This window comes from Phasianus colchicus, chromosome 5, assembly GCF_987193195.1.
Source record: "Phasianus colchicus chromosome 5, bPhaCol1.hap1.1, whole genome shotgun sequence".
NCBI lineage: Eukaryota > Metazoa > Chordata > Aves > Galliformes > Phasianidae > Phasianus > Phasianus colchicus.
This window is the reverse complement of record NC_143440.1, coordinates 57,480,770-57,504,867: the sequence shown is the minus strand read 5'-3', so window position 1 is coordinate 57,504,867 and position 24,098 is coordinate 57,480,770. Positions and strand designations below refer to the sequence as shown.

The 24,098-nt window shown below is 39.6% G+C and overlaps 1 protein-coding gene across 1 annotated transcript; it reads right to left on the bottom strand.

Annotated features, from left to right (window-relative positions):
• Positions 1 to 1,208: 1,208 nt before the first annotated feature.
• On the bottom strand, positions 1,209 to 24,098 carry DLGAP5 (DLG associated protein 5). The gene is made up of 19 exons (XM_031605421.2): positions 23,995 to 24,098; positions 21,235 to 21,485; positions 19,352 to 19,560; positions 18,809 to 18,901; positions 17,182 to 17,266; positions 14,315 to 14,413; positions 13,123 to 13,193; positions 11,203 to 11,468; positions 10,736 to 10,854; positions 10,524 to 10,653; positions 10,057 to 10,142; positions 9,446 to 9,606; positions 8,815 to 8,907; positions 7,137 to 7,356; positions 5,889 to 6,120; positions 5,485 to 5,536; positions 3,837 to 3,948; positions 3,355 to 3,401; positions 1,209 to 2,463 (listed from the first exon to the last, which is right to left on the bottom strand). The coding sequence occupies exons 2-19, from the start codon at positions 21,473 to 21,475 to the stop codon at positions 2,341 to 2,343; spliced, it is 2,439 nt and encodes an 812-aa protein (XP_031461281.2). The 5' UTR covers positions 21,476 to 21,485; positions 23,995 to 24,098; the 3' UTR covers positions 1,209 to 2,340.

Sequence of the window (24,098 nt, the reverse complement as noted above, 5' to 3'; positions counted from 1 at the left end):
GATCAACATTTTAGCCTCAGCTAGTAGAGGAACTTTTTATATCAAAGTATTGTTGCAAAGTGGTGCTTTGGTTCTCTCTAAAGGGGAAACACGAGAGTAGGAATTGCCTGGCCAGGCTGGGAAGGCTTTTGCATAAGTGACAAAGTGCCACTTCAACACTAGGGAACACTGAAAACTCAAAAGTGTCTGATCCTGACCAGAACAAGGCATTTCAGGAGGGGGCTCAGAGCTAAGGCTGAAGGAAACAAAACTTCCCCCCTCCTCCATTTCAAAGACTTGTTTTGCCTGCACAGCTGCTTAGAATGCCCTAAATCTGTATATCCTTCTCACACTTCCAACCTGAGGGAGATGCACTCCATACATACATTGCACACCCCATCACACAGATCACAAGCCCTGTGGTGCTTCTCCCACCTCATCACTTCCCCATCAGCCAAGAGCAGTTTCAGGGGTGGGGTGGAGGTTTACTGGCAAGTTCATCACATGAGTCACGCTGGTAAATAAAGTATGACTCACAGCAAAGGGAACATTCTTCCAATCTTGTCTGCAGAACAACAATGTAAGAGCCACTACTGAAGTTGTTTAGGATCTCTTTGACACATCCCATACCCTTTTGTAACAGTTGCTTCATTTATCCATACAATTGCCAAGTAACAACCGCAGTGTTCAAAGTTCTAGCCTAGGACCAGCACAACACTAGTAGTGCCCTAAGTGTATACACCAGATCCAGAAATCCCCCTTTAGCACTATTGATTGCAGTATTGAACACTGAGAAGAGATATAGTCTTTCAGTACCTAAAGGGAGCCTATAAAACAGGAGGGAAGTCAACTCTTTGAAAGGGTAGATAACAGCAGGACAAGGGAAAATGGTTTTAAGTTGAGGGAGGGCAGATTGAGGTTGGATGTCAAGGGAAAGTTCTTTGCTATGAGAGTGGTGAGGTGCTGGAACAGCTGCCCAGAGAGGCTGTGGATGCCCCGTCCATCCCTGGAGGTGTTCAAGGCCAGGTTGGATGGGGCCCTGGGCAGCCTGGGCTGCTCTGAAATGTGGAGGTTGGTGGCCCTGCCTGTGGTGGGGGGTTGGAGCTTCGTGATCCTTGAGATCCCTTCCAACCCAAGACATTCTATGATTCTGTGAGAACTTGCCTTTTATCTTTTTGAAGCTATCTATAAAACCAAAAGTTCATTCCAGCACAGTAACATTGGTCAGGTCAGCTTCCTCCATTTATTTCAGTGCTATCAGTACACAACTTCCAAGTTAGAACTGCAGTCAAACAAGAAACCCCAGATGCAATGACAATGCCTTCTGCTGAAGGGTTTGTGTCACATTTGCTTAGCTGACAATAAAGGCCAGTGGAAGAATGTGTGTACCACACAAAGAACAGCATTACAAGAAGCAGGCTAATCAGACACCTCTTAAAAATATAAGAACTGGAGGTACTCTACTACATATACACTCCATGTTGAAGTAGGAGGAACTGGCACCCTCCTTGTGCTTAAATATATTAGTCCAGATGAGAGAATGCTTATGGAGCAAGATGCAAGAGGAGGCTGAGGTTAACAGCCAAATGTGCAAGGAGAGTGGTTAAGAGACTTCCAGATGAAAAAATAAGAGAAAATGGAATTTAGCTTGAAGGTACTTAATGACACAGCTTACCACTGAGCATCTTCAAAAATCCATCCCTATTTAATACAATGTAAGGAATAGATGTTATCTGATTTTGAAATGCTTGAATTTCTGCTGTTACAAAGCAAGCGATTGTTAGGCAATAGGAAAAATCCCACAGGAAAGGAAAGAATCAAACCTCATCCCATCTACTGATTAGGTGCAGTTAATGCACGGAGTACTGGACTAAAGGGTGCAACAGCACACTCACAGCACTGATTGAATACAAAACAGTGCTTGGGGGTAGATAACAGGCACCTCTGGAGGTGCCCTCATCACAAATGTAGATAGGTGCAGCTAATGGAACATGTCTGTTACACAAACCATATCCCATCTCTTATAAAAACAACTCATGAAGTAATTAAGGTCAAGACAGAGAAGATTAAAGGTGGACAGTTTCACAACTCAAAGGAGACAAGAAACACATGAAATTATACAAAAATAAGAATACGTATTCATTGGATGCAGGAGGTAAAGCCAGCAAACTGCACAGCAATGTGCACAGTGCAATGACTGCACTATTGCTCATGGCAGAAATGTTACCAAGTTTTCTACCAAGTTCCACTAGGAAATACTGTAGGTGTCATGAAGAACACAGCTCAAGGGTTGCAGACGGTATTTCAGACAGCCTCTGTTTTTTACTGAATATAATTTACTCATTTTAAATTTCCAGTCATTCATTTTTCTCCAGAGGGAGAAAGAGGAGAAAATACAATCAGGTCACTGAATGTTTCAGCTGCTGCAAACTTCTGGACGTTGTTCTTGACTGGAGTGAAGGGAAGCTCACCATCCAGCATGGGCTATGGGAGAAATCAGTGGGAATTAAGCACTCAAAAGCAACAGTTATCTGTTCTACAAAACAGCTCCGCAAGGGCACACAAAACAAGCTAATGGCAAATCCCCCTATGGACACACTGCAGCTTCAGAACATGCAAAGCAAAGACCTGCCAGGAAGATCTGAAACCCTTCCTGAAATCTACAGCAGTTTCGTGGATGCAGAAATGCTCATGTATTTGTCTTTATGTGGTATTTGGAACTGTGGATGTTGCCTAAAAAAAGTCATTCACCACTTCAAGATCCATGGCTTTCCTAAGGAATCCTGCAAGCTTGTTTCTAGGCAGAAAATAAGGAACCAGTAGGTGGTCCTTTTTGAAGGCACTCATTACTTAAAGCAGTAATCTACATGTTAAAGAGGATTTTTTCCTATGTGAGACCAAGAAAACTGTACATCCAAATTCTTTTAACTATTTGAGAACTTTCGTACATCTGTTTTATCTTGTTGGATCTTGCTTCTGTCTGCAGAAAATAAATCTATAGAGATGGGATAGAACAGACCTGGAAAACTCCGAGTAAGTGGAAGGAAAAGTCAGGTGGTTCATTATGTTAGTAAATATCTACAAGGAAATCCACAAGAAAAGTCATTTTAATGATCAGCCTGAAGAGATCAGTCATTCTTCTGTTACAAGTCTCAAGTTGTCCTATGTTTGATGTGTGCAACAAGGAATGAGTGTGAGCCAGGACAAGGAGACAGAAACTGTGGCCTGCATTTATTAGAGTAAGTTGTATGCTTTGGTTTGATAACATCATCCTCCAGAGCTTAATTTACTTCATGTAGAAACTGATTCTGCAGAAAAGGTTAATGGTATTGTAACAAGCAGACTGTAGCCAAATAAACATAAGGGTCAACTTACTGTATCTGAAGTTCTGTCAATGGAAGCCAAATCTCTCGACAAAACATCTGAAAAATAACAACACTTTATTATTTTCTTCTGAGGGTTAGCCTGATGTTGCTAAGGCTGAGAAAACAGCATTGTTTTCTGTATTTACTGAAGCAAAACAGATCAGCTTGCAACTACTTCTACTGCAAGCCTCTTCTACCAGGTTTCTGCTTCATGTACCACAGGGAAATTACATAGAAAAGTAATGGGAACTGTTTGTTCACGTGCAGAGCACAGATAAGTCATACTAACAAACGTAGGTTTTGCTACAAGCATGCACAGACTAACAAAACTACAATAGCAGTGATTTCAAAGAATAATATTTAGACTACAAAGTCTGTAGAATAAACCTAAGAACCTAGCAATACCACAAACTGCAACAGCTTGAAGATATGTACCCATTTGATACATTTTTGGTTCTCCAGGCTGAGTGAAGCTGAAGCCAGTGCACATACCCTTCTCTGGACTGCACATGGTGATATCTTGTCCCTGTTGTTCTGGAGCAGATAGTTCTATCTCTTCCATGCCATCCACTACTTTCAATTCACTGCTACAATTTTTCAGCACCTGAAAAAAAAACAGGAATTTTAACTGTTCCTAACCCTCTGTAGAGCTCAGATGTCAGCTGTGTTTGCTCCCCAGAGAGCCAGAAGCAAAACATCAGTGCTATCAGAAGGACATAAAGCAGTTTGAACGACAGCAGGAAGCTTCCTTTTCTGTTTTGTCTGCTGTAAAAAGCAGTTTGGTAGCTTTGATGCAGCAAGCACAAAGGAGAAAAGGTGGCCAGGACATTCAAGTGAAGTGAGTTTACAAAAACCAACACATCTGTATTGTGTTAAACACAATTCATACATGACATCTACAGGTCTTACTGGCAATTTAGAAGAGAGGTTTTGAACTCCAGCTTGTACAAAGGTCAGGAAAAGCAAAGCTGTGAGCTTAACACTGTGATTTATTTCTTGTGAACTATTTGCCAAGCACCCTCATAAATGGGATTATCTTTTAAAGAGTATATAAAGAAATTCTTCCACAAACAGATTTTGAACTTAAAGTGCCAAAAAGCATTTTGAGGTTGTTCTCTTATGAGACTTTACCTCAAAAAAATACTACCAGCAATACCAAATGTTAAAGATTGCCAGATTCCCCAGATAGTAGCATCACCAACAAGTAACTTCTCATGTTACTTGTGAAAACAGCAGTAAAAAGAATAAGAGCAAATAGTAACACTTTAAAATACAAGCATGTATGTGTGCACATGTATGTATATATAAAGTCTGCTGCAGCAATGTATAGATCCAAGAAGTAACAAAAATTAAGACCCTACATCCCCAATGAAAGGAACTACTATGGACTAGTATTCTGGACTTCAATGGCTACTCAGAAACTGGCATGTCACCAAGCCAACAGACGTACCAGGACACAGATTTCTGAACTCTGATACTTATGTTACTAACAATGCTCTTGCTGCACCTTTGAACAGTTTAACAGCCTCATGGTTTGATGTGGCAACACAGAGACCCAGAGAGCTAGATACTATTGTTCCTTTCAGGCTTAGCTCCCAATGCAAATCCATTTAAGAATTCACACCAGAAAAACAGGAAGTGGGCTTCAAGGAGCAGTGCTTGGACAAGTGATAAGCATCATACAGCAGAGCCATCAAGAGCTCCAAAAGGTAGCTCCAAAAATAGGGAGAATGCAAGAAAGCTGCAGCAGTCCTAATCTGTGTCCTACAGAACAGGAAAAAGCCTCATCCTGAGGAACACTGAAGATATTTTGAATGTTTGATCAGATATCCAAGTACCCAGGGCTAATAAAAACCAACTGTGAAACCAGCAAATCAGGTTTGGGCACTTGGGCACCCTTATCCTGAGTGGGACAGGGCAAGAAAGAAGCAAGAGGACAAGCTTTGAACACAGCACTGAGTTTCCTCAGGCAATGAGAGCTGCTGCAATAGGTAGATTTGAAGTATCAAATCACATTTCTGCACACAAGGATAATCAATCAAGATGTCCACCCACTTAAGATGTGAATATCTGTCACTCTTTGTCTTCAGCTAATAGTACAAAGATGTTAAAGGACACACATGAACTAAGCATGACTTACCCTAGTCCCCTCTGCTGTGCCAGGATTGTGTTCTTCTGCAACTAGGGAAATGCTGAAAAGAGAAACAACAATCTTTTCATTCTTCTCAATCAAAAGATTTTGACATGCACAACTGATTTGAAATTAGCTCTCCAATTATGCTCGCTGGTTTGGCACAAGTCAGCTATATAAAATTTTCTGGACAAAAAAAAACCCCAAAACTTCCACCCTGCAGTGAGACTACATTTGGGCAAAGCTCCTAACTTTTGCTTGAGGAAAGGAAAAAATAGAATGACTTCACAACCTTCTTTCAGTGTGGGAGGGATAAAGGTTAACTCTTAATGGACATTAAGATCAATTATTCTAATTAAAATTGGACAATTATTTGCACAAAGCTCAATTAAAAGCTGCCTTAATGTAGCTACCTTTGTTCAAGAAAACCACCAGGGAGAGTTGTTTCAGTGGGAAATGGGTGCATTTCCAAATGTTGTGCTGGGTGGCAGCCTTTGAGCAGTGGCGTTGTTTGCTTTGCAGTTGTATCCTCAGGGTTACAAAGCACAGAACTGCTCTGCAGCAAAGCTCTTCTGGATGATCTTGGAGCTGTCAGACCTTCAGAAGTCTGCTGGGATGATCTGCAAGGCATCTTTGAAAGTGAACCTGAAAAAGAGCATTTAATGTTTTATTACAACAGCAGTTTCCAGGAGATGAAATTGTTAGGATTCTAGCTAGTAATATCTACTACTACTTGTGTGTTTTGTATATTATATTTGTTATATACACTGCAAGCAGAAATTGATAAATATGTGGTGGCAACCACACCAATAAGTTACAAAGCTACCATAGCACCAGCTAAGCAATTTAGCACTACTACTCCTTCACAAAGAACCTGAAACAATGAGATTTGCTGTTCTCATTAAATCCACATGGTGGAAGCTGTTGACATTAAGTTCAATATCTCATATTAGATAATTCTGATAGAATTAAAAAAGATAAATTTCTAATGGATTTTTATAACATTCATTGAGAAAATCTTTGGAAACTCAAAATCATCTTTAGCACTTGAAATAGTGGAGAGAAGCAGAGCAGCTGTCAAACAAGGATCAGTGAAAGCACTAGCTTCACAGACTGCAATAAGATAAATGCCCAAATGACAGACTTATTTGGAGCTTCTGCTCAAGAAAAGCTTCCAGCAGCTTTCCTAGCAGACTGGAATACACTATCATCCTGATGCACATAAATTCTGATTACAGATGTGCTGTATTTGCAAGCTTAAAGACAGCAGTGCAAAATTTAGTTCACAATAATTCCAATTCCTATCTTACAAATAAAGGCCATCAGCCTGCATTGACTCTGAACATGTCGCCTGCTAAGTCTAGGAATGTCCAGATTAAAATTTCATTGCTAAATGTACATTAAGAAAAAAAATGGATCCAATTGCTTTTAACTCTGTATCTAAGTAGAGATTTCACATCACTCTGATTTGAGCAATTATGGTAATCATGCAGAACAGTTTACTCTGGTTCCCTGACGTAACAAATCATTAGATGAAACATTAATTGTGCCTAGCACTGGAGTTATAGCCAGTATAAACAGCATAATCTGTCTCCAATGAGCTTGGTTCAAATCTCTTCAGCATTTTCAGGTCAGAGAAATAATGATTAAGCTTCACCCACCTGGAAAGCTTTTCACAGGGCTTTCAATTCTGAAAAATCCTGCTTCAAAAACCACTTTTTCTACTTCTGGTTGCTTATCCTGATACGAACTATCAGCAACTCCATCGTGCTTCATTTTATCCCTCATAGCTGCTTTTACAGCAGCAAGCCGCTTTCGGGCAGCAGTCCTTCCAGCTGCTCCCAGCTTTGGTTTACAGACCATATTTGGAACAGCCTTTTTCTGAAATTAAAAGAAAATAGAAGCTTCAGACAAATAGCTGCATGTAAACATCCAGGAGGCTGCTGGACACAGGCAGCAGCAGGCCTGCTAGAGGCAAGATCGCTGTTTATCTCCAGAAAGTCTTGGATTCAACAATGCCAGTTTTAAGTCAGTTTCTCACACCAAGTTCTCAGCTCAGAAATATTTGATATTTTCCTTAGAACTTTTTCTAACTGTAGTAGTTAATGTTTTCAAAAACAGTGGGATGCAGGGACTCCTAGTGGCACAGAGATAAAGTAACTCAAGGGCAGACACTCGTTAACCAGTGAAGTCTCTCCTGGCATTCATATTTCAAAGGAAGTTTTGTGTCATGTACTGTAACTACAGTTGAGACATTTATGGTCAGCTGATGTAAGACTACAATTCTCCAGTTCCACGTTTGGCGTTTCTTAGTGATCTTCATATCAATTTTATGATCAGATGAACAGTCAAGGAATGGCATGGAGTTTAGGCAGTGTGAATGTGATTCTTAATGCTGAGTCATTAAGAACAACAACATATTGCTCGGAGAAGAGAAGGCTCCAGGGAGACCTCGTTGTGCCCTTCCAATATTTGAAGGGAGCATAAAACAGGAGGGGAATGGATGTTTATGAGAATGGATAGTGATCAGACAAGGGGGAATGGTTTTAAACTGAGACAGGAGAGATTTAGGTTGGATATTAGGAGGAAGTTTTTCAGCCAAAGGGTGGTGAGGCACTGGAACAGGTTGCCCAAGGAGGCTGTGGATGCCCCATCCCTGCAGGCATTCAAGGCCAGGCTGGATGTGGCTCTGGGCAGCCTGGGCTGCTGGTTGGTGACCTGCACATAGCAGGGGGTTGGAACTGGATCAGCATTCTGGGCCTTTGCAACCCAGGCCATTCTACGATTCTATATTCCAAACCAAAATGGCAATAAAATAACTTACATTAAAGCCTATTTTGCAATAATCAATCCCACATTTGGGGCAGTGTCAGATCTATTTATGCTTAGAGGATTAGCTACCCATGGTCCTACCTTAATAAGTCACCATTATGAACTAGCACTCACTGCTTAAAACTGTCAGTTACTTCTAAATTCCTGTGACACATCAGTGCCAACACTGGTAGCTCAGAGAAAGTGTTTTACATTCAAAGGGTAAATTTTCTGTTCCAAATCTAACTCATTTGCCTTACTAACAAAGAGTTCAAGGACTCCATGAGTCAATGCTAGTTCTTAGCAAAGGGGGCAACTAGTATCACAAGCACCAACTCTGAGCACATGTGCAAAATGGTGAACTTTGAAAAGAATTTCACTGAGTTTTTGATCATCATCAACATCTATAAGCAGGGCATTAGAAGGAACTTGCATTTGAGAAAAGTGTTCATTACTCCAATAGCTTACAAATTATTTTCAATATCTCAATACGTTGCTGTATCTTAATGCTTTAGGAGCCATACATACCTTGACAACTTCTTTGCCTGGTACAGCAACTGGTTGCCATTTGTTATCTTGAAGCTTCTGCAGGTTATCAAATTTCTTATTCACATCTTCAATCTATTAGAAATCCCAGAGAAGTCCAACTTTAATTTCCAAGATTCACACACACACACAAAAATCCACTGGTTTAGGAAATTAGATGAAATGCACAGCCATGCTTATATTTGTTAAATACTTCTGCTTCAAACACCAAAGCAAACTAAAGCCTGCTATAGGGAGCCTGCTTTGCAATGGGGTTGGACTCTATGATCTCTAGAGGTCTCCTCCAAGCCCTACAATTCTGTGATTCCGTGTAAACCAGCAGATGACCAGAAGAAACCTGAACCATCCCCAGAGATATAATAAGCATAAGTAAAACATCTTTTTCCAGTAACTAGTTCTACAAAAGATTGCTTAACTGGTCCATGAATTGTAAAACCACAGTATATCAGCTGGTACTATTCACTGTTACAAAATGTTAAACAAGGACATATGTTTTTAATAGAAAAAAAATATCTGAGTCTGAATATTTAAATGAATAAAAGTTTCAATGCATTGCTTGTAAATACCTCCATCGTGTGTATTTATTATAGTAGGTAAACATGCAAGTACATACCTGAAAATTAATCATATCCCAAAATCCATCCAAGTCTGTACATGTTGTTTCCTTTTCACCTCGCTTAAATTCACAGTTATCCACCAGTCCTTCAAACTGTTTAAACCTTTCTGCTACAAGCAGTCTTGTCTGGCCAACTGTTGTGCGAATGAGATCTTTAGCTGATGGTAACAAGAAAACAAGGGAAGAAATTAGAATATATTGGAATCATCCATCATTCCACAACTGATATAAATAAGTAATTGAGGAGTTTGGAATCTGCTTGCTGTTTAAACTAAGTTCAGACCTGAAATGCAGTTTATCTGCAGCCCATCTCTCCACTGAAATCCTCTAACCTTGCTTTCAAAAAAACAAAAAAAACCCAATTGCTACCAATTCTGCAAGTCTTTGAGATAAAAAAGCACATGCAAGTTAAAACATTTATATATATTTGTTAAAGCTTATGCATTCAAACATACTTAGAATTTACAGAAAAGCTATTGCAATAGGCACTTCAACATCAACCACTATCAGCTCAGTATTCACTACTGTCACTTCAAACATTACACTTAAGATTTAATATTAGGAGATAGAGCATACTATTACTAATGCCTAATACAGCTCAGTCTTACCATCCTCTGGAATGTCCAGCTCAAGTTTTCCATCCCACTGAAGGCACTGAGACATCAGTCTGTCTGTCTCAGACTGAAGAATGTTTCTTAAAATAAATAATGAAAAAAGTAATTTGAGAACATTCCAACTGTTGTCACTATTTGTAACTGTTAATTATTATTATTACCCTTTTGCTTTCAGACAAGTTACACAGTCTTTGAGCAGAACCCATTAGATTGCTTCAGTTAAGACTAGCTGTAATGTAGTTTATATTACTTTCAAGCTTTATGTACATAGGATGCAGCATTAGTCTTCAGAGTTTTATATTCTTTACTTGCACTAACAATAGGAAAGGAAGGACAGCAATGAATGAGCACCAGAATTGCTACTGACAGACATCAACCACTATAAGCTACTGTTAACAAGTTGTTACTCTTGTTCAGGACCCAGAACAGACAACCAGGAAGAAAAACAAATAGACACAAACCTGAAATAGGGCACATCATGCTCTTGCTCTCTTATATCAACTGACTTTGTTTCAGTCACTGCCATTTCTGTAGATACAGATACTGTTTCATTGGATTTCTGAATGGAAGACTCCTCATCAGATTCACTTGCTGAGAAATATGAAAAGCATTTACTCAGAATCTGGTAAAAACTAAAAAAGGCACAGTGATAAACCATACATGAACTTGATACCTTCTCCTTGCAAACTTGTAGTCATTTGCTGTTCTTGAATGTCTTGATCAGAAGGTGAAATTTGACTTTTTAAATTAGGCTCCTGTACCTTAGTTTCACTGGATTTTTCAACTGTATTACTAAGGAAAAAAAAAAGAGATATGCTTAAGAATTAAGAAATGTTGAGCAACTGACCAGAGATATGACCAAACACACAAGACTTCAAAATTTGAAGACTATTTTTGGTTCACACAACAAGCTATTCCTATTAAAATAGATAAATAGATAAAGCATGGGAAGGATTATCAATTATATAGTTTGCCTTGCTAAATTAAGGCCACTTTTGATCATGCAATAACAGCAACTGTGATCAGTTGTTATCAACAACTTGTTACACATGGAATCTCACTACAGAAATATCAGAAATATTTGCTGTAGCATCACAAAAGTTGCATTGCATTTTAGGTTATTAGAAGCAAGAATCTTACACTGGAGATTTGGAAAAATCCCAGAAGGCATCAGGTGACAAAAATGCATTTGCCCTAGAAGGAGTCATGGGTGTAACTTTGTAGGTTGTCAGTCCTTCTAAGGGCTGAAATACAAAATTTTGTGGTGCAAAGGAGCGTGCTCTGGGTCTTCCAGAAGCAGAATTGTTCTTTTCTCCAGACGTCTGTTCCTGTTTAAGTTCTGATGCTGAACATATCACTGGGTCCAGTGGAGCATTTTCATTCACTTCATGTTTAAAAGGAATTACCTGCACAAACAAAATAAGCACGATATTATCGAATCAGAGTGTTTACTAATAGATGTTAGCAGAATTATAAGATGAGTGCTTGAAAGCCAACAAAAAAGGAACAATTTCAGGTAATTTGCTTTCTACAACTGTGTACATGTACAGAAGTCTTGATTTACCATAGGTCCAACTAGCTTTTGACACCTGCAAATCATTCTCGCAGCAGGGGTAGCAATTGACTATGAGGAATGTAATAATCCATTGAAGGGGCCAGAGCAGCAAAGCACCTGCCTAGTGGAGCAGTAATTCAAACCAGCAAATGCTTCTCTCACTGTTAGAAGAAAATGCTTGAAGGTGATAAGTCCTCAAGAGCTGAGTAGCATACTGGCTCCAAATCCAACTAGGCTTGTTGAATAATCAGTTTATACACACAACCTAACTTAAAGGCTGAAGAACAAACTAAAACAAGTTGATAGTTGAGGAATGCAGCCCAAGAAAAGGAGAATACAAGTGCACTTAAAAGCAGAGAATGTTGTTGAAAGAGAAGAAAGTTCACATTCCTATGAGATGAGTGGCAAGACAACTATTCAGAACATTTCTGAGGTACCTGTATCAAGATATTGTTAGCTCAAATCAGCCAAAAGATATCAGACTGTTTCTTGAGAAAAGATGCATCTTCAAGACACTGGAAATTCTGTTATACTTTAGATACCCTTGCTTGGAATGTAAGCTTTGAATTTTAACAGATTTCTTGTGGCAATGTGACTAAGATTACAGCAAGGGCTTACCACCTAGCAGCATCAAGCAACTCCTGCAAGAGGTCCTTACCTGAATTAAGATACAAGTGCCTTTTACCTCCTGTCAGTGTTTGTGCACAAATAAACCAGCTTTGAGACAATACTTGTACACAGCTGCAGTTGCTGAAATAGGACTGGAGAAGGAAGATGTGGGGGAAGCACTAAGTGAGAGGGAATAGGGGAGTGTAGGGAGGGGGAAATAAACAGATGCTTCTGCACAGGACTGTCAGGGCATGAATGCAACATGAACCATTTAGGAACCTGAACTGAAGGACACAGTGAATTCAAATACAGTGGTCTCCACACTGAAGCAGTAAAGTTTGGTTTGGATTTTCAGTGGGATAACAAAAGTGACTACCTTTAATTATAGCTGGGAATCTTTTTCCCTATGATATTTACCACGTTCTTGGCATTCAAAAACTGAACATGCATTTAATCCTCAGACTCTAAAGCCTCACATTATTACTACCTGGTCATTGAAAGGATACATTCAGAGTAAGCTGCAAGAATAAATGCACTGTATGAAGTTTATAAACATTAGATAAAACCAGAAAACTGAAAAAGATCTTGGTATTATTATTTTTTTTTTTTAAGTAGCGGAAACATCACATAAAAGATGTGTCATGAAAGATCTCAAATTTAAATCTCTGTTCAAAACTCGAGGATTGGTAAATAAGTCATCCATACCTGCAAAGCAAATTTGGTCTTAGGTTTTAACATTACAACATAAGTACAGTTTTGTCCCAAAATCTATTAGTGAGCTTTCTGTTACTTTGACACACAAGTACGTCTATATTTAAGAAACACTTGCACTACTATTTTTACTGGCTCTTAAATCAATTTTACTGCTTTTCCATTTCAAATATTTCATGACCTACCTCTATGACGTCAGGTTTGACTGCTTTCTTCTGCTTTGCTGCATTTGCTGGCTTTCTCTGTGACAGGTTACCTAAAAAGAAACAAACTCCAGGAGCTCAAAACACATCTGATTAAAAGAATCATTCACCAATGTTTTCAAAAGATTGATGCAAAAGTCTGGTGGTTAAAGACAGGGAGAGATGGCATTGCTTCTTGAGTGGGAGGGGGCCAGAAGGCAGATACCTAATTGCAAGTGTTCATTCAAAAGAAAATCTAGCCTAGGATTTAACAGTCTAATAAGAGATAAATCACTGGGAAAAGAGATTCATTAAGCCATTAGCCTTTACGTATTGTCAGGTGCTTAAAAAGAGTCACCTCATTTCCTTAAAGGCTGAAGAGACTGAAGTCAAATGAGTTTAGACTGTGACTTCATGCATGGCACAGGACTTCTATCGGTGGATCAAAACCAATACTATCACAGTATGCACTTTCAACCTAGGGGTTATTTGTTCACATATAACAGATATTGCAAAACATTTTGGAGAACACCTTGAGGACAAGATCATAATTCTAAAAATATCCCCTTCATTAAACCATCAAATTCCCCTACTTGAGTAAGCAAACATGAAGAAAAAATTCCTGAGTTGGAGAACGTGGGATCCCATCTTGTCCAGACATACCTATTCTTTATGAGTCTTATTAATCCTTAAACAGTAATACACCAAACTGGCAAATCTTTATTAGTCCAGTTTTTGTTCTTTCAATCTATAATTATTATATTGATAGCCCACACAGATGGATTTTTACAGCAAACTGTCCGATGTTGGTTTCAACATCATTATTTAAATATTCCAACAGAGTTTCAGGTGAGATTTTAAGTCACAGGTATTTGCTCATTTTCTTACATGACAATTTAGCATGATTGCTCCAGTCTATCTATTCCAAAGAGATAGCTACACAGCAGAATGTAGTGTGCTAAGCCAGTTCAGAACAAGCTGATATGCATCTCTAGAGCACAGAGTGTCTGAGATAAACAAGATCCTAAAGACAATGCTGTCCTAGTATATCATTTGACAGTGAACTTAGCAGCAGTACAAATTCACATGCTGTTTCCAGTACTCACACACACAGTATCAGCCAGGACACCTCTGTACACCATATCAAATACTTAGATAACAGCTACACATGGACTATACTTACTGCCTCACTTACCAGTAGTAGCTGCAGCTGTTTTCGGCACCTGCTTAGCTGCAGAGGCAGCTGCTCTGGTAATTCTTACATTTGATGCTGTCTGGGCTGAAGGCTGCAACACTAAGAAATATTAATTCCAGAGATTTCAAAGCTTGCTCAGGAGATGTGTTTAAGTAATATAATTAAAAGCTTTGGTTTTGCATTAATCAGAAGGCTGTACGAGTAACTATCAGTTACGTTAGTTTGTTAGAATCATAGAATGGCTTGGGTTGGAAGGGACAGAAAGGATCACCAAGTTCCAACCTTCCTGCCACAGGCATGGCCACCAACCAGAATCAAGAGGAGTGGTTTAATCACTTCTGTGCAAAGAGTGCTAAACAAAGACAGCACAGCTCAGCCTTGGCATCAAGCTGATACTCTGCAGAACCTTGACAGGAAACATCTTCATTGTACAGTAGTGCTTCCAGTATCATGATAAGACCAACGTATCAGTGTGCCAGATGCTAAGTACAAAGCTTAAGGAACCCTCCTCAGTGTTCCTGCAATCTCAGTATCAACATCATCCTATCTTTCAGATGAAGCCTTCTGGTGGAATAACTGGTAGTTCTCTGCACAGCTGGAAACTTAAGCAAGCCATCTCTGTGACAGCCAGTGAGGCCTTGGTCATTACATTAAAGCATTCTAAAGTGTGAATTTATTAAATTACATTAAAGTATCCTTTAATTTTAATCATACCTGAAATATTTTTTATAAAATATGACTCAAGTTCATGCACTACGTTGCCATTTTAACCATTTTCATCCATGTGTTTTAGCACCTTTTCCTTTTACCTTCAAAACCAATAGCATTAACATGCACAGAAAAATTTAACAGCTCTTTATTTCATGCTCTGCCTTTCTATATCTGTAGAAAATCTAGTAGCCCACTTGGTTATTGTTAATGATATTTGTCTTTTAAAATGCTGCTCTGCTTTCCACAGAATTGCTGTTTGACAAGTTGGGAAAAAAATTACTTGCTGAATAACCATAACATTGGATTTACCCAAATATGCACTTCCCTAACATTTTCATACTAGTGTTTAAGTACATAATGCATATTCTTCATTCCCCAAAAGCATTATCAAATCTAGTGATTAATCTAAATTAATGTTTTAATTGTTATTCAAACACTGATGAGAAATCTGTTCAGCATTCACTGAAGGCATGAATGAAATTTATTTAAATAGACATCTGCTGCTTGCTGACTTAATTACATGGTGATGTGAAAATAACTTCACACTGAATTACAGAATATCATGTGTTAACTATTCTACATGACTTAGCATTAACAACTTGAAGCCTTGACATTTCTGCACTACCAGGAAGAATTTATTATTAAATGTATTCTCTACTTGCTTAAACAGACATGGCTTGGGTTGGTTTTGTTTAATTTTGTTTTGTTTTCTCGAGAAGTGTATGGAATCTTCACATTGGAAGTGCAACAGCTAGACAGATACAGAAGGAGCTGTTTTGAAATATGAAAACAACAGATTGTGCTTGTCATCTATGGAAGCAGACAATCACAAATGTACTCGGTTACATCAGTGTGTATCAGAAGTTGGGGCTCTTGCTCCTTGTGCTAAACACTCGTGCTCTACCAGAAGACTATTCTTTCTAAACCTATTTCAATGTTATGTTATATAATAGGTTTCATGTAGCATTAATAGCATAACTACTGCACAGTACCAAACTCCACTCAAAATATTTACAGCTCATATAATTAGCTGTTTTTTGGGATATCTATAATACCAAAATTCATATTTTACTTATATCAGCTTGTCTTCTACTTATATATCTTGTCTTTTCCAGCTGAAGTCACAGAATCACAGAATGGCCAGGGTTGGAAGGGCCCTCAAGGATCACGAAGCTCCAACCCCCCTGTCAAACACGCAGGGCCACCAACCTCCACATTTCATAGCAATCCAGGCTGCCCAGGGCCTCATCCAATCTGGCCTTGAACACCTCCAGGGATGGACGGGGCATCCACAGCCTCTCTGGGCAGCTGTTCCAGCACCTCACCACTCTCACAGCAAACAACTTTCCCCTGACGTCCAACCTCGATCTTCCCTCCCTCAACTTCAAACCATTTCCCCTCGTCCTGCTGTTATTTACCCTTTCAAAGAGTTGATTCCCCTCCTGTTTGTAGGCTCCCTTTAAGTACTGAAATGCTGCAATGAGGTCACCCCGCAGCCTTCTTTTCTCCAGGCTGAACAAGCCCAGCTCCCTCAGCCTGTCTTTGTAGTGGAGGTGCTCCAGTTCCCTGACGATCTTTGTGGCCCTCCTCTGGACCCACTTCGACAGCTCCCTGTCTTTTTTGTATTGGGGGCTCCACACTTGGATACAGTATTCCAGATGGGGCCCCACAAAAGCAGAGTAGGGGGGGACAATCACCTCCCTGTCCCTGCTGGCTACCCAGTCATTTAATCTATAACAGCAGCAACATGTGATATTTCCCTTAGAGGTAAATAGGAAGCTCTGTATAGCTCCAGCTGTGATACAGCTAGCAGCCATGCAATTCTGCCTATTGACCTTCTTCTCCCTTTCCTGCAGTGATCATCGGTAACCACAACTGCATTAAATATCCTGCATTCCATCTTCCCCAGTCCACAGAAGCTACAAGTATATAAAATATCTACAGTCATATGATCCATAGTCTTTCAGCAGTTGCCTTTGTTCTAATTGCAAGAAATGGTCATTCTAAAAACAGTTGTTCCCTAAACCCCAATATGTACTGGGGATCTTTCCTAAAAACATTCCTTGCCTCACTCCCACAGTGCTACAACTACTGGCTCAAAAGAATAACCAGCCATGTCCTTTCAGACCCAGATGTGGGATCATTCAGTTTCATACCTTTCCCCTTTGCAGTCGTTTTGTCTGTACTCATCTGCTTACGTCCTGCTTGAGTGGGGCGCACGCTCTGCCCATTGGCACAGACCTGCAAGGAAATATCACGTTTCATGAAGAACCAGGATTGCTAAAATGAAGTAGCCCAGCTTCTTTCTTTATCTTTCTCTCCTAGGCTCCAGTAAAACAAAAGGCAGGTAATTCAGAACAAAGGTATTTTAAACATTACAGTGATATTAAGGATAACTAAAATAGCTCATTTCAGGTGTTAAAATACCAACTAATTAAGATTTTATCTAACAGAATGAAGAAAATTATTCAGTTTACTCTGAAAGTAGATGGTAATTATTGTTGCATCTTGGTACATATTACGTGATCTAAAAGCCGCCTTTCAGGAAAAAAAAGATCAGAATTAACTCAGTTCTCCCTCCCCGCAGCCATGATTGGAAACCTTCCAAATGCATTCAAGTTACACAAGGCAAGATTGCTAGATGCAAATTATAGCTCCTTTTACAGATTACTGCTGATGAAATTCCTCAGAAAACCTACTTTTTAATACAAATAAAACCATGAGACTATCAAGAGTCCTAGTAAAATATGCCAACAGTGAATTGATTCCAACTTCTAGCAGTAAAAATTTATCATGAGTGATAGCTACAGTAATTGCTTTCCAACGACATACATCTTCATTTATAAGGCCTGAAGGCTGCAGCATTAAATGGAAATTTGCACGACTGCTACATCTTCTTCGACTTCTAGCCACTGGTTCTACTTACTAATTATCCAGACTAGGTGGAAAACACAAGATAAAGATCTTCTGGCATAGGAAATTTTCTCTCAAAATATAACAGCTTCATATCCAGCTTGTTGAAAATAATAAATTTGGCAGTGGTGGTCTTACATACATTAATGTGGGGTGAAATATTCTACAAGTTAAATATTTCATCTGTATGAAATTAAGATGCCAAATAGATAAGATTTCAACAGTTTTGTGCATCAGTTCTTCACTACAGGCTCCGTGAAATCAAACTTATGGGGTCTGATGGGCATCTCAATCACACATCTTTAAACAGGTAGCTAAATAAGATGGCATAACATACAATAATATTTTTAGGTTGAATTTTAAGAACAAGTGTTCTTCCCCACTGTGAGAGCAAAAACATGCACAGTGTTAACAAGCAGTCCATTTGCTGCGTTCAACTTTTTGAAGCTGTGGTGTAATGCAGAAAAAGAACTGACTTAATCTGCATTCACAGAAGACTTTCTGCATCCAGGAGAGGTTCTCCAAGCCAAAGTATTTACTTTCAGTCTCATTACTGCCTCTATTCTTACTTGCATTCCTCGCTGACTGCAATAATATCTCACATGGAAAAAGGAATCTGAAAGATCAATGCACTTTTCTCTGTACTGACTTAATCGAACTCCGTAGCTCAGTTCAACACAATGCTCAATCATCACAATAAATTCTATCAGCATGCTGAAAGCTTTTCTGACCTAATCTGCCCTTTTCATCAGGAAAACCTGCTTGGAGGTATCGTTTTTCACGTCAGAATACAACCCTGATTTACATGCTCAAGGATAATTACATCTTTTTCTCCCAGTTTATTCACTAAAGTTCATTTAAGGGACAAACCATAGAGGGCTTCGATGCAGTTGATATCACAGCCTTTTCTGTTTGGTTCTTGGCCTTTGATCGAGTAATCCTCTCAGAGAAAGCAGGAGCTGCCTGGAAACATTCCCAAGGAAACAAGAGTTAACGTGCTCCTTTCTCTCCCTGCCATCACTGACAGTGAGCAAGAAGCCTAAGTAGGTAAAGCAACAAGTCTGTGCACTTGAGAGTCAAAACATATCAAGTGTGTAATTTGAAAAACTCAGATGGACTAAATACAAACAAGTTACCAGTTCTAAAATAGCTTAGCTCTTTTATTTGCAGATGAATCACAGTTTTTTGAAGTGAGGCCACAGTCATAACTACAAAAATTAACACAACTCTTGTGTTTCCTGCTTTGCTAAAAAAAAGAATTACTCCCTTATCATTCCTTATTGTAAAATATTTATGAATTATTTATACTATATTTACTTTACATAACTTGCATAACATTGTTTACATAATCATAAATTTTAATGTCATATACTACATAAGATTCATTTAGATATTTACTGCTACTCTTATTACCTTTTCTTTTGGCTTTGTTGTTGTGGGAACTTCAGGTGCAAGTGAAAGAAATCCACATGCAGTAGGTTTATATAACCCAACTTTAAACACACCCTTTTTTGCTTTTTCTCTTTGCTCTTTTAGTTTTCGGAGTTCCTTCTCTTCTTTATAGCGTTGAAGCATTTCCCTGCGTTCATTCATCCTCTTGGTGGCTGCATCTGTAGATTGTTCTGAAGTACAGATATACATGATTTATTACATTGAAGATATTTTTCATCCAAGGAAAAGTCAGAAACTAAGCAAGTCTGAGAACTGCTAGAAAAATGTTCCAAGATCCAAGATGAAAACACTAGGTCAGCAAGAAGAGTACAAGAAGGATGTGGAACTTTTAGAGTGGGTCCAGAGGAGGGCCATTAAGATGATCAGAGGGCTGGAGCACCTCTCCTGTGAAGAAAAGTTGGGGGAGCTGGGCTTGTTTAGCTTGGAGAAGAAAAGGCTCCAGGGAGACCTCATTGTGGCCTTCCAGTACTTGAAGGGAGCGTATAAACAGGAGGGGGAACGGCTGTTTGTGAGGATGGATAGTGATAGGACAAGGGGGAATGGTTTAAACTGAGACAGGGGAGATTTAGGTTGGATATTAGGAGGAAGTTTTTCCACCCAGAGGGTGGTGAGGCACTGGAACAGGTTGCCCAAGGAGGTTGTGGATGCCCCATCCCTGCAGGCATTCAAGGCCAGGCTGGATGTGGCTCTGGGCAGCCTGGTCTGCTGGTTGGCGACCCTGCACATAGCAGGGGGTTGGAACTGGATGAGCATTGTGCTCCTTTGCAACCCAGGCCCTTCTGTGATTCTATAAAATGACTGGAATATGTGCCTGCACTTTTCAATTTGTTTTATAACACAAACACATGATCTGTCAGCTTGCTAAAAGCCTAAATTCTCTGCAGTGTATTCAGTGATAAATTCCAGCTTGCAAATACGTGTCCTCAAATCTGCATCCTAGAAGTGCTGCAAGTTCATGCCATTTTATAGTGTACAGGCTGTTCCTGCAAGGCTACTAGTACTAAAGTAAACACTTTGACATAGTTTATTAATCAGCTGTTTTGTACCAGCTTCTGTATTGAAATACTTGAATGGACTGTATGGCCACGTTCAATGAGTTACAGTCAACTCTATGGTTATGTAATTATCACTGCAAGCTGAAGAACAGATCAGCTTTAGATACCAAATACTGAAGTCTGCTGGAAGCTTAGAGTAAGTGACATGAAACATGAAAGAACAAAACCTTGAGTGATGTGTCTGTCTGGAAAAAACAAACCATTGAACGTTAAAGTTTATCGAAGATGATCAAGCTGTAATTTCTCAAGTTATGTATTTGATGTGATTCCATAGGGATTTGAGTCTTTCCTTCAATTATTTTTTTCCCTATCAAAATACTGAATGTGGAAATATTTCTAAAGAACTCTGTAAATAGCTTTAAAGAATTACTTAGTTCTTTAGTCATCATCACACAGAAGAGCCATGCAGCAGAATCTAGTATGTGCAAGAGTTGTTTTCCCAGAGAAAGGAGAAATTGACAAAAAGGAGCAAATTAAAAATGAAATTGCAAGATGCATTGCCAATTTCTAACCATTCTTTAAGCATGTAACAGATAGCAGTAGTACAAAGATGAGATTATAGATCAAGGTCATTCACTTCTTAAATAACAAAGCCATCCTAGTGAATATTAACAGCACAATGCATTCTTCCTTAGGATGCTGTGGAAGAAATTAAGTAAAGACTGAAAAATAGTTCTGGAGTCATAAAGGATGGTATTAAGTCTATTTTCTTAATAGTTACAAAGAGTGATAGTTACAAATTAAAACATGGACCACATTTAAAAAGCTATATAACAAGGCTTTACTTACTCTGTTTCAAACTGCTGTTTTCTTGTGAGCACATTTCACTTGCCCCACTTACTTGAGAAATCCCCCTCGTTTTTGACACCTGAACATTGACATCTGTCAGTCCAAACTGTCTGCCCTTTTCAAACAACTTGTGTCTGTTCTCCTTTTGGAGCATGGATTTTCTGCGAGCAACTTTTGTTCTGATGGTTTCTGTACTCAAATCCTTTTTGTACCGACTGGCAAAGTGGGAGGTAGCAGCCATCTTGATTATCCTGGACAAAAATTGTAACGATAGGAAAAAAAAGGAGACATGGTTTGTTCTGCCCTTTTAATTTGAGTTTGTATGTCACAGAGATAGATCTCGATTCTTCATTTCTGCATTTTCTCTGGTACATGTACAAGTGACAGTTTCAGCAATGACTCTTCATTTTATGTATTCAAGGTGCTAGATTGCTTGCTAAGTAATCAACAACTCTGAGACAGAATTAGCAGGGAAGGCTTTGTCATTGCCAGGGACTGACTAGCCTGTTTTCAACACAGATGTTTTTCTTGTTAAGGAGACAAGCAAGCAAATGACAAGGTTGTAGGACAATACTTGGAAGCAACATTGCTACTAAGCATTTAGATTATGGCCTATCTGATGGCAAGGCATTTTTGTCACACATCAGAGCACTTGGCTCTGGTTCCTAATTGAGTTTCCAGGATGCAACTGCAACACAATAGCATTTATTTCGAGCAGGATTTCTCCCTACTTTTTTAACTTGAGGAAGACCTAATGAAAGCAACAGTTGATCTGTACATGCTGTGCTTACAGCAATGCAAAAAGCACGATTCCCTGCACCCTTCTAAAGCCTTTTTGAGAGTTTTCATGCTTCCTCAGGAGAGGAACATAAGGTGAGTCTGTGCTCTGGGGCTGGCAGTGGCAGCTCCTTGTGCCCAACTTCATGGTAAGTATCCATGCCTAGAATAACTTGCACATCACCAGCAGGGCTTGCACAGCCATTTGGAAGGGCTTGGGATAAATATTAGAGACAATGAATGAGTCAGAAATCTATATGGCTATGCTTTGCATCTTTTTCTTCCCAATACGCTTAGCGCTTCAGGAGGGCAAAACAGCTTAAGGAAGTTTAAATGATCAAATGGAAATAAAAAAGCAAAACTCAGCTTAAAGTACTCAGGTTAGAGACCAGATGTCTTCCATATAATCCTGGAAGAGTTGGTGCACATCAGTAGCACCTGATTAATATCTTTCATTGGTTAATGTCTTTTCATTTTACGTTCCAACTTTCAGAAATTCATTAAAGATGCCAGTTAAGGGTTGCATTGCAAATGACCAGATGGAATCTACCATAGTTCACACGTCATGTTTATCCTGATTTACAGGTAAGCAATTAAGGAAAGTTAATACATGAACTTCTCCATCTCATCTTTGGGCTGCTCGTTAGTAGTTCCTCTGGTGTTATGAAAAGCTCTTCAGAAAACAGTTAGTGGAAGCATACCTCTACTATCTACCTCCAGTAATAGGCAGGTTTTTCTATACCCACCAAAAGAAAACCATTCCTAAAAGCAGCAGCTACTATCAAGACTCTACAGCCATCCTCTGTGGATGTCGCGGTGGTAAAGCTGATAATATTAAAGATTTGAGAGGCCCAACCAAGAAGTTTATCCAAACTAAACGGACATTTCTTTCAACTAAAAGCTAACTGTCTGTGTATGATCCCAACTGCTCACTTCTGAGCCTGGTCTGCTGGTTGGAGACTCTGCACATAGCAGGGCGTTGAAACTAGATGATCATTGTGGTCCTTTTCAACCCAGGCCATTCTATGATTAATACTTGGTGCATCAATCCTGGAAGCTCCAAGAGCCATCCCTCCAGACTCTCACCTGATTTGATTCCTCCTTAGAATTGTGACACCTAGCAAGCTACTCAAGGAGTCAGTCTGCCCCAAGGATGGGTACCTGGCTTTGTTAACATCAGAATGATTCTCTCCTTATCTCTTTAATTACTCTGTAGCAGCATTTAGGCTTGGGCCTCTGCAACCACCAGGCAAAGAACAGAGGAGCAAAGCAGGGAGATGCCATCCAAGTGTACCAAACTATGAGCAGAGATCATGAAGCTTCTGCCTGAGCTGTCAGAAACAATACATGCTATTATACACAGGAAATCCTCAGGACTCTGACAATTTACAGGTTAAATTTCCAATGTTTAAGTCTCTTTATCTGCTCTCTATAAATACAGCAGGCTATCCAGACTGCAGGCATATTTTTTAACTTGTGGAAGGTACCTTATCCATACAATAGCTGTTAGCTATCAGGCAAGCTTACAAAAACCTGAGTTCGCCTTGTACTGTGGCAAACATTTTAACACATTTCAAGGACTTTTATGCTCTGTCTTCCATTTTAAGAAGTACTGCTCTAGCTATTGTACTGTAGGCTTTCTTAGGTCCTCCTGCCAGCTTTTAAGCAATTAATCCTGTAGACACGATCACGTGAAACCTGAAGAAGACAAATGCAGTAACAGAGCTCCCCACTCGCTTTTAACACAAAGATACCCTCATCCCACACCCTGGATTAAGAAAGAAGGAAAGTAACAAAGCAGTAGCCTATTTTAGCCGCAGTGCTTACAGATTACAGCAAACACAAATATCATTTTAAAGTCAGGACCTGGATCCCCTGGATCCTCGGGGATCACAGCAAACCGCCCACCGCCTCCCAGCTCCCCCTGAGGGCTGCCTCAGGTTCTCCCCCCGAACCCATCCCGCGCTGCCAGCCCCACCATACCTCGCTGGCCCCGCCGCTCCGCTTCCCTCAGCGCTGCCGCCTCCACTCGCTTTCAAATTTCACCTGGCGCCCCTGATTGGCCAGCCCCGACCAATCAGCGGGCA

Excerpts from the sequence above, each read along its gene's own strand:
- DLGAP5 (XM_031605421.2), bottom strand. The coding sequence starts at position 21,475 with ATGGCTGCTACCTCCCACTTTGCCAGTCGGTACAAAAAGGATTTGAGT. Across the intron at positions 10,143-10,523 it reads CATGATGTGCCCTATTTCAG|AAACATTCTTCAGTCTGAGA; the intron begins GTTTGTGTCTAT and ends ATTTATTTTAAG. Across the intron at positions 2,464-3,354 it reads TTGACAGAACTTCAGATACA|CCCATGCTGGATGGTGAGCT; the intron begins GTAAGTTGACCC and ends TTTCTCCCATAG.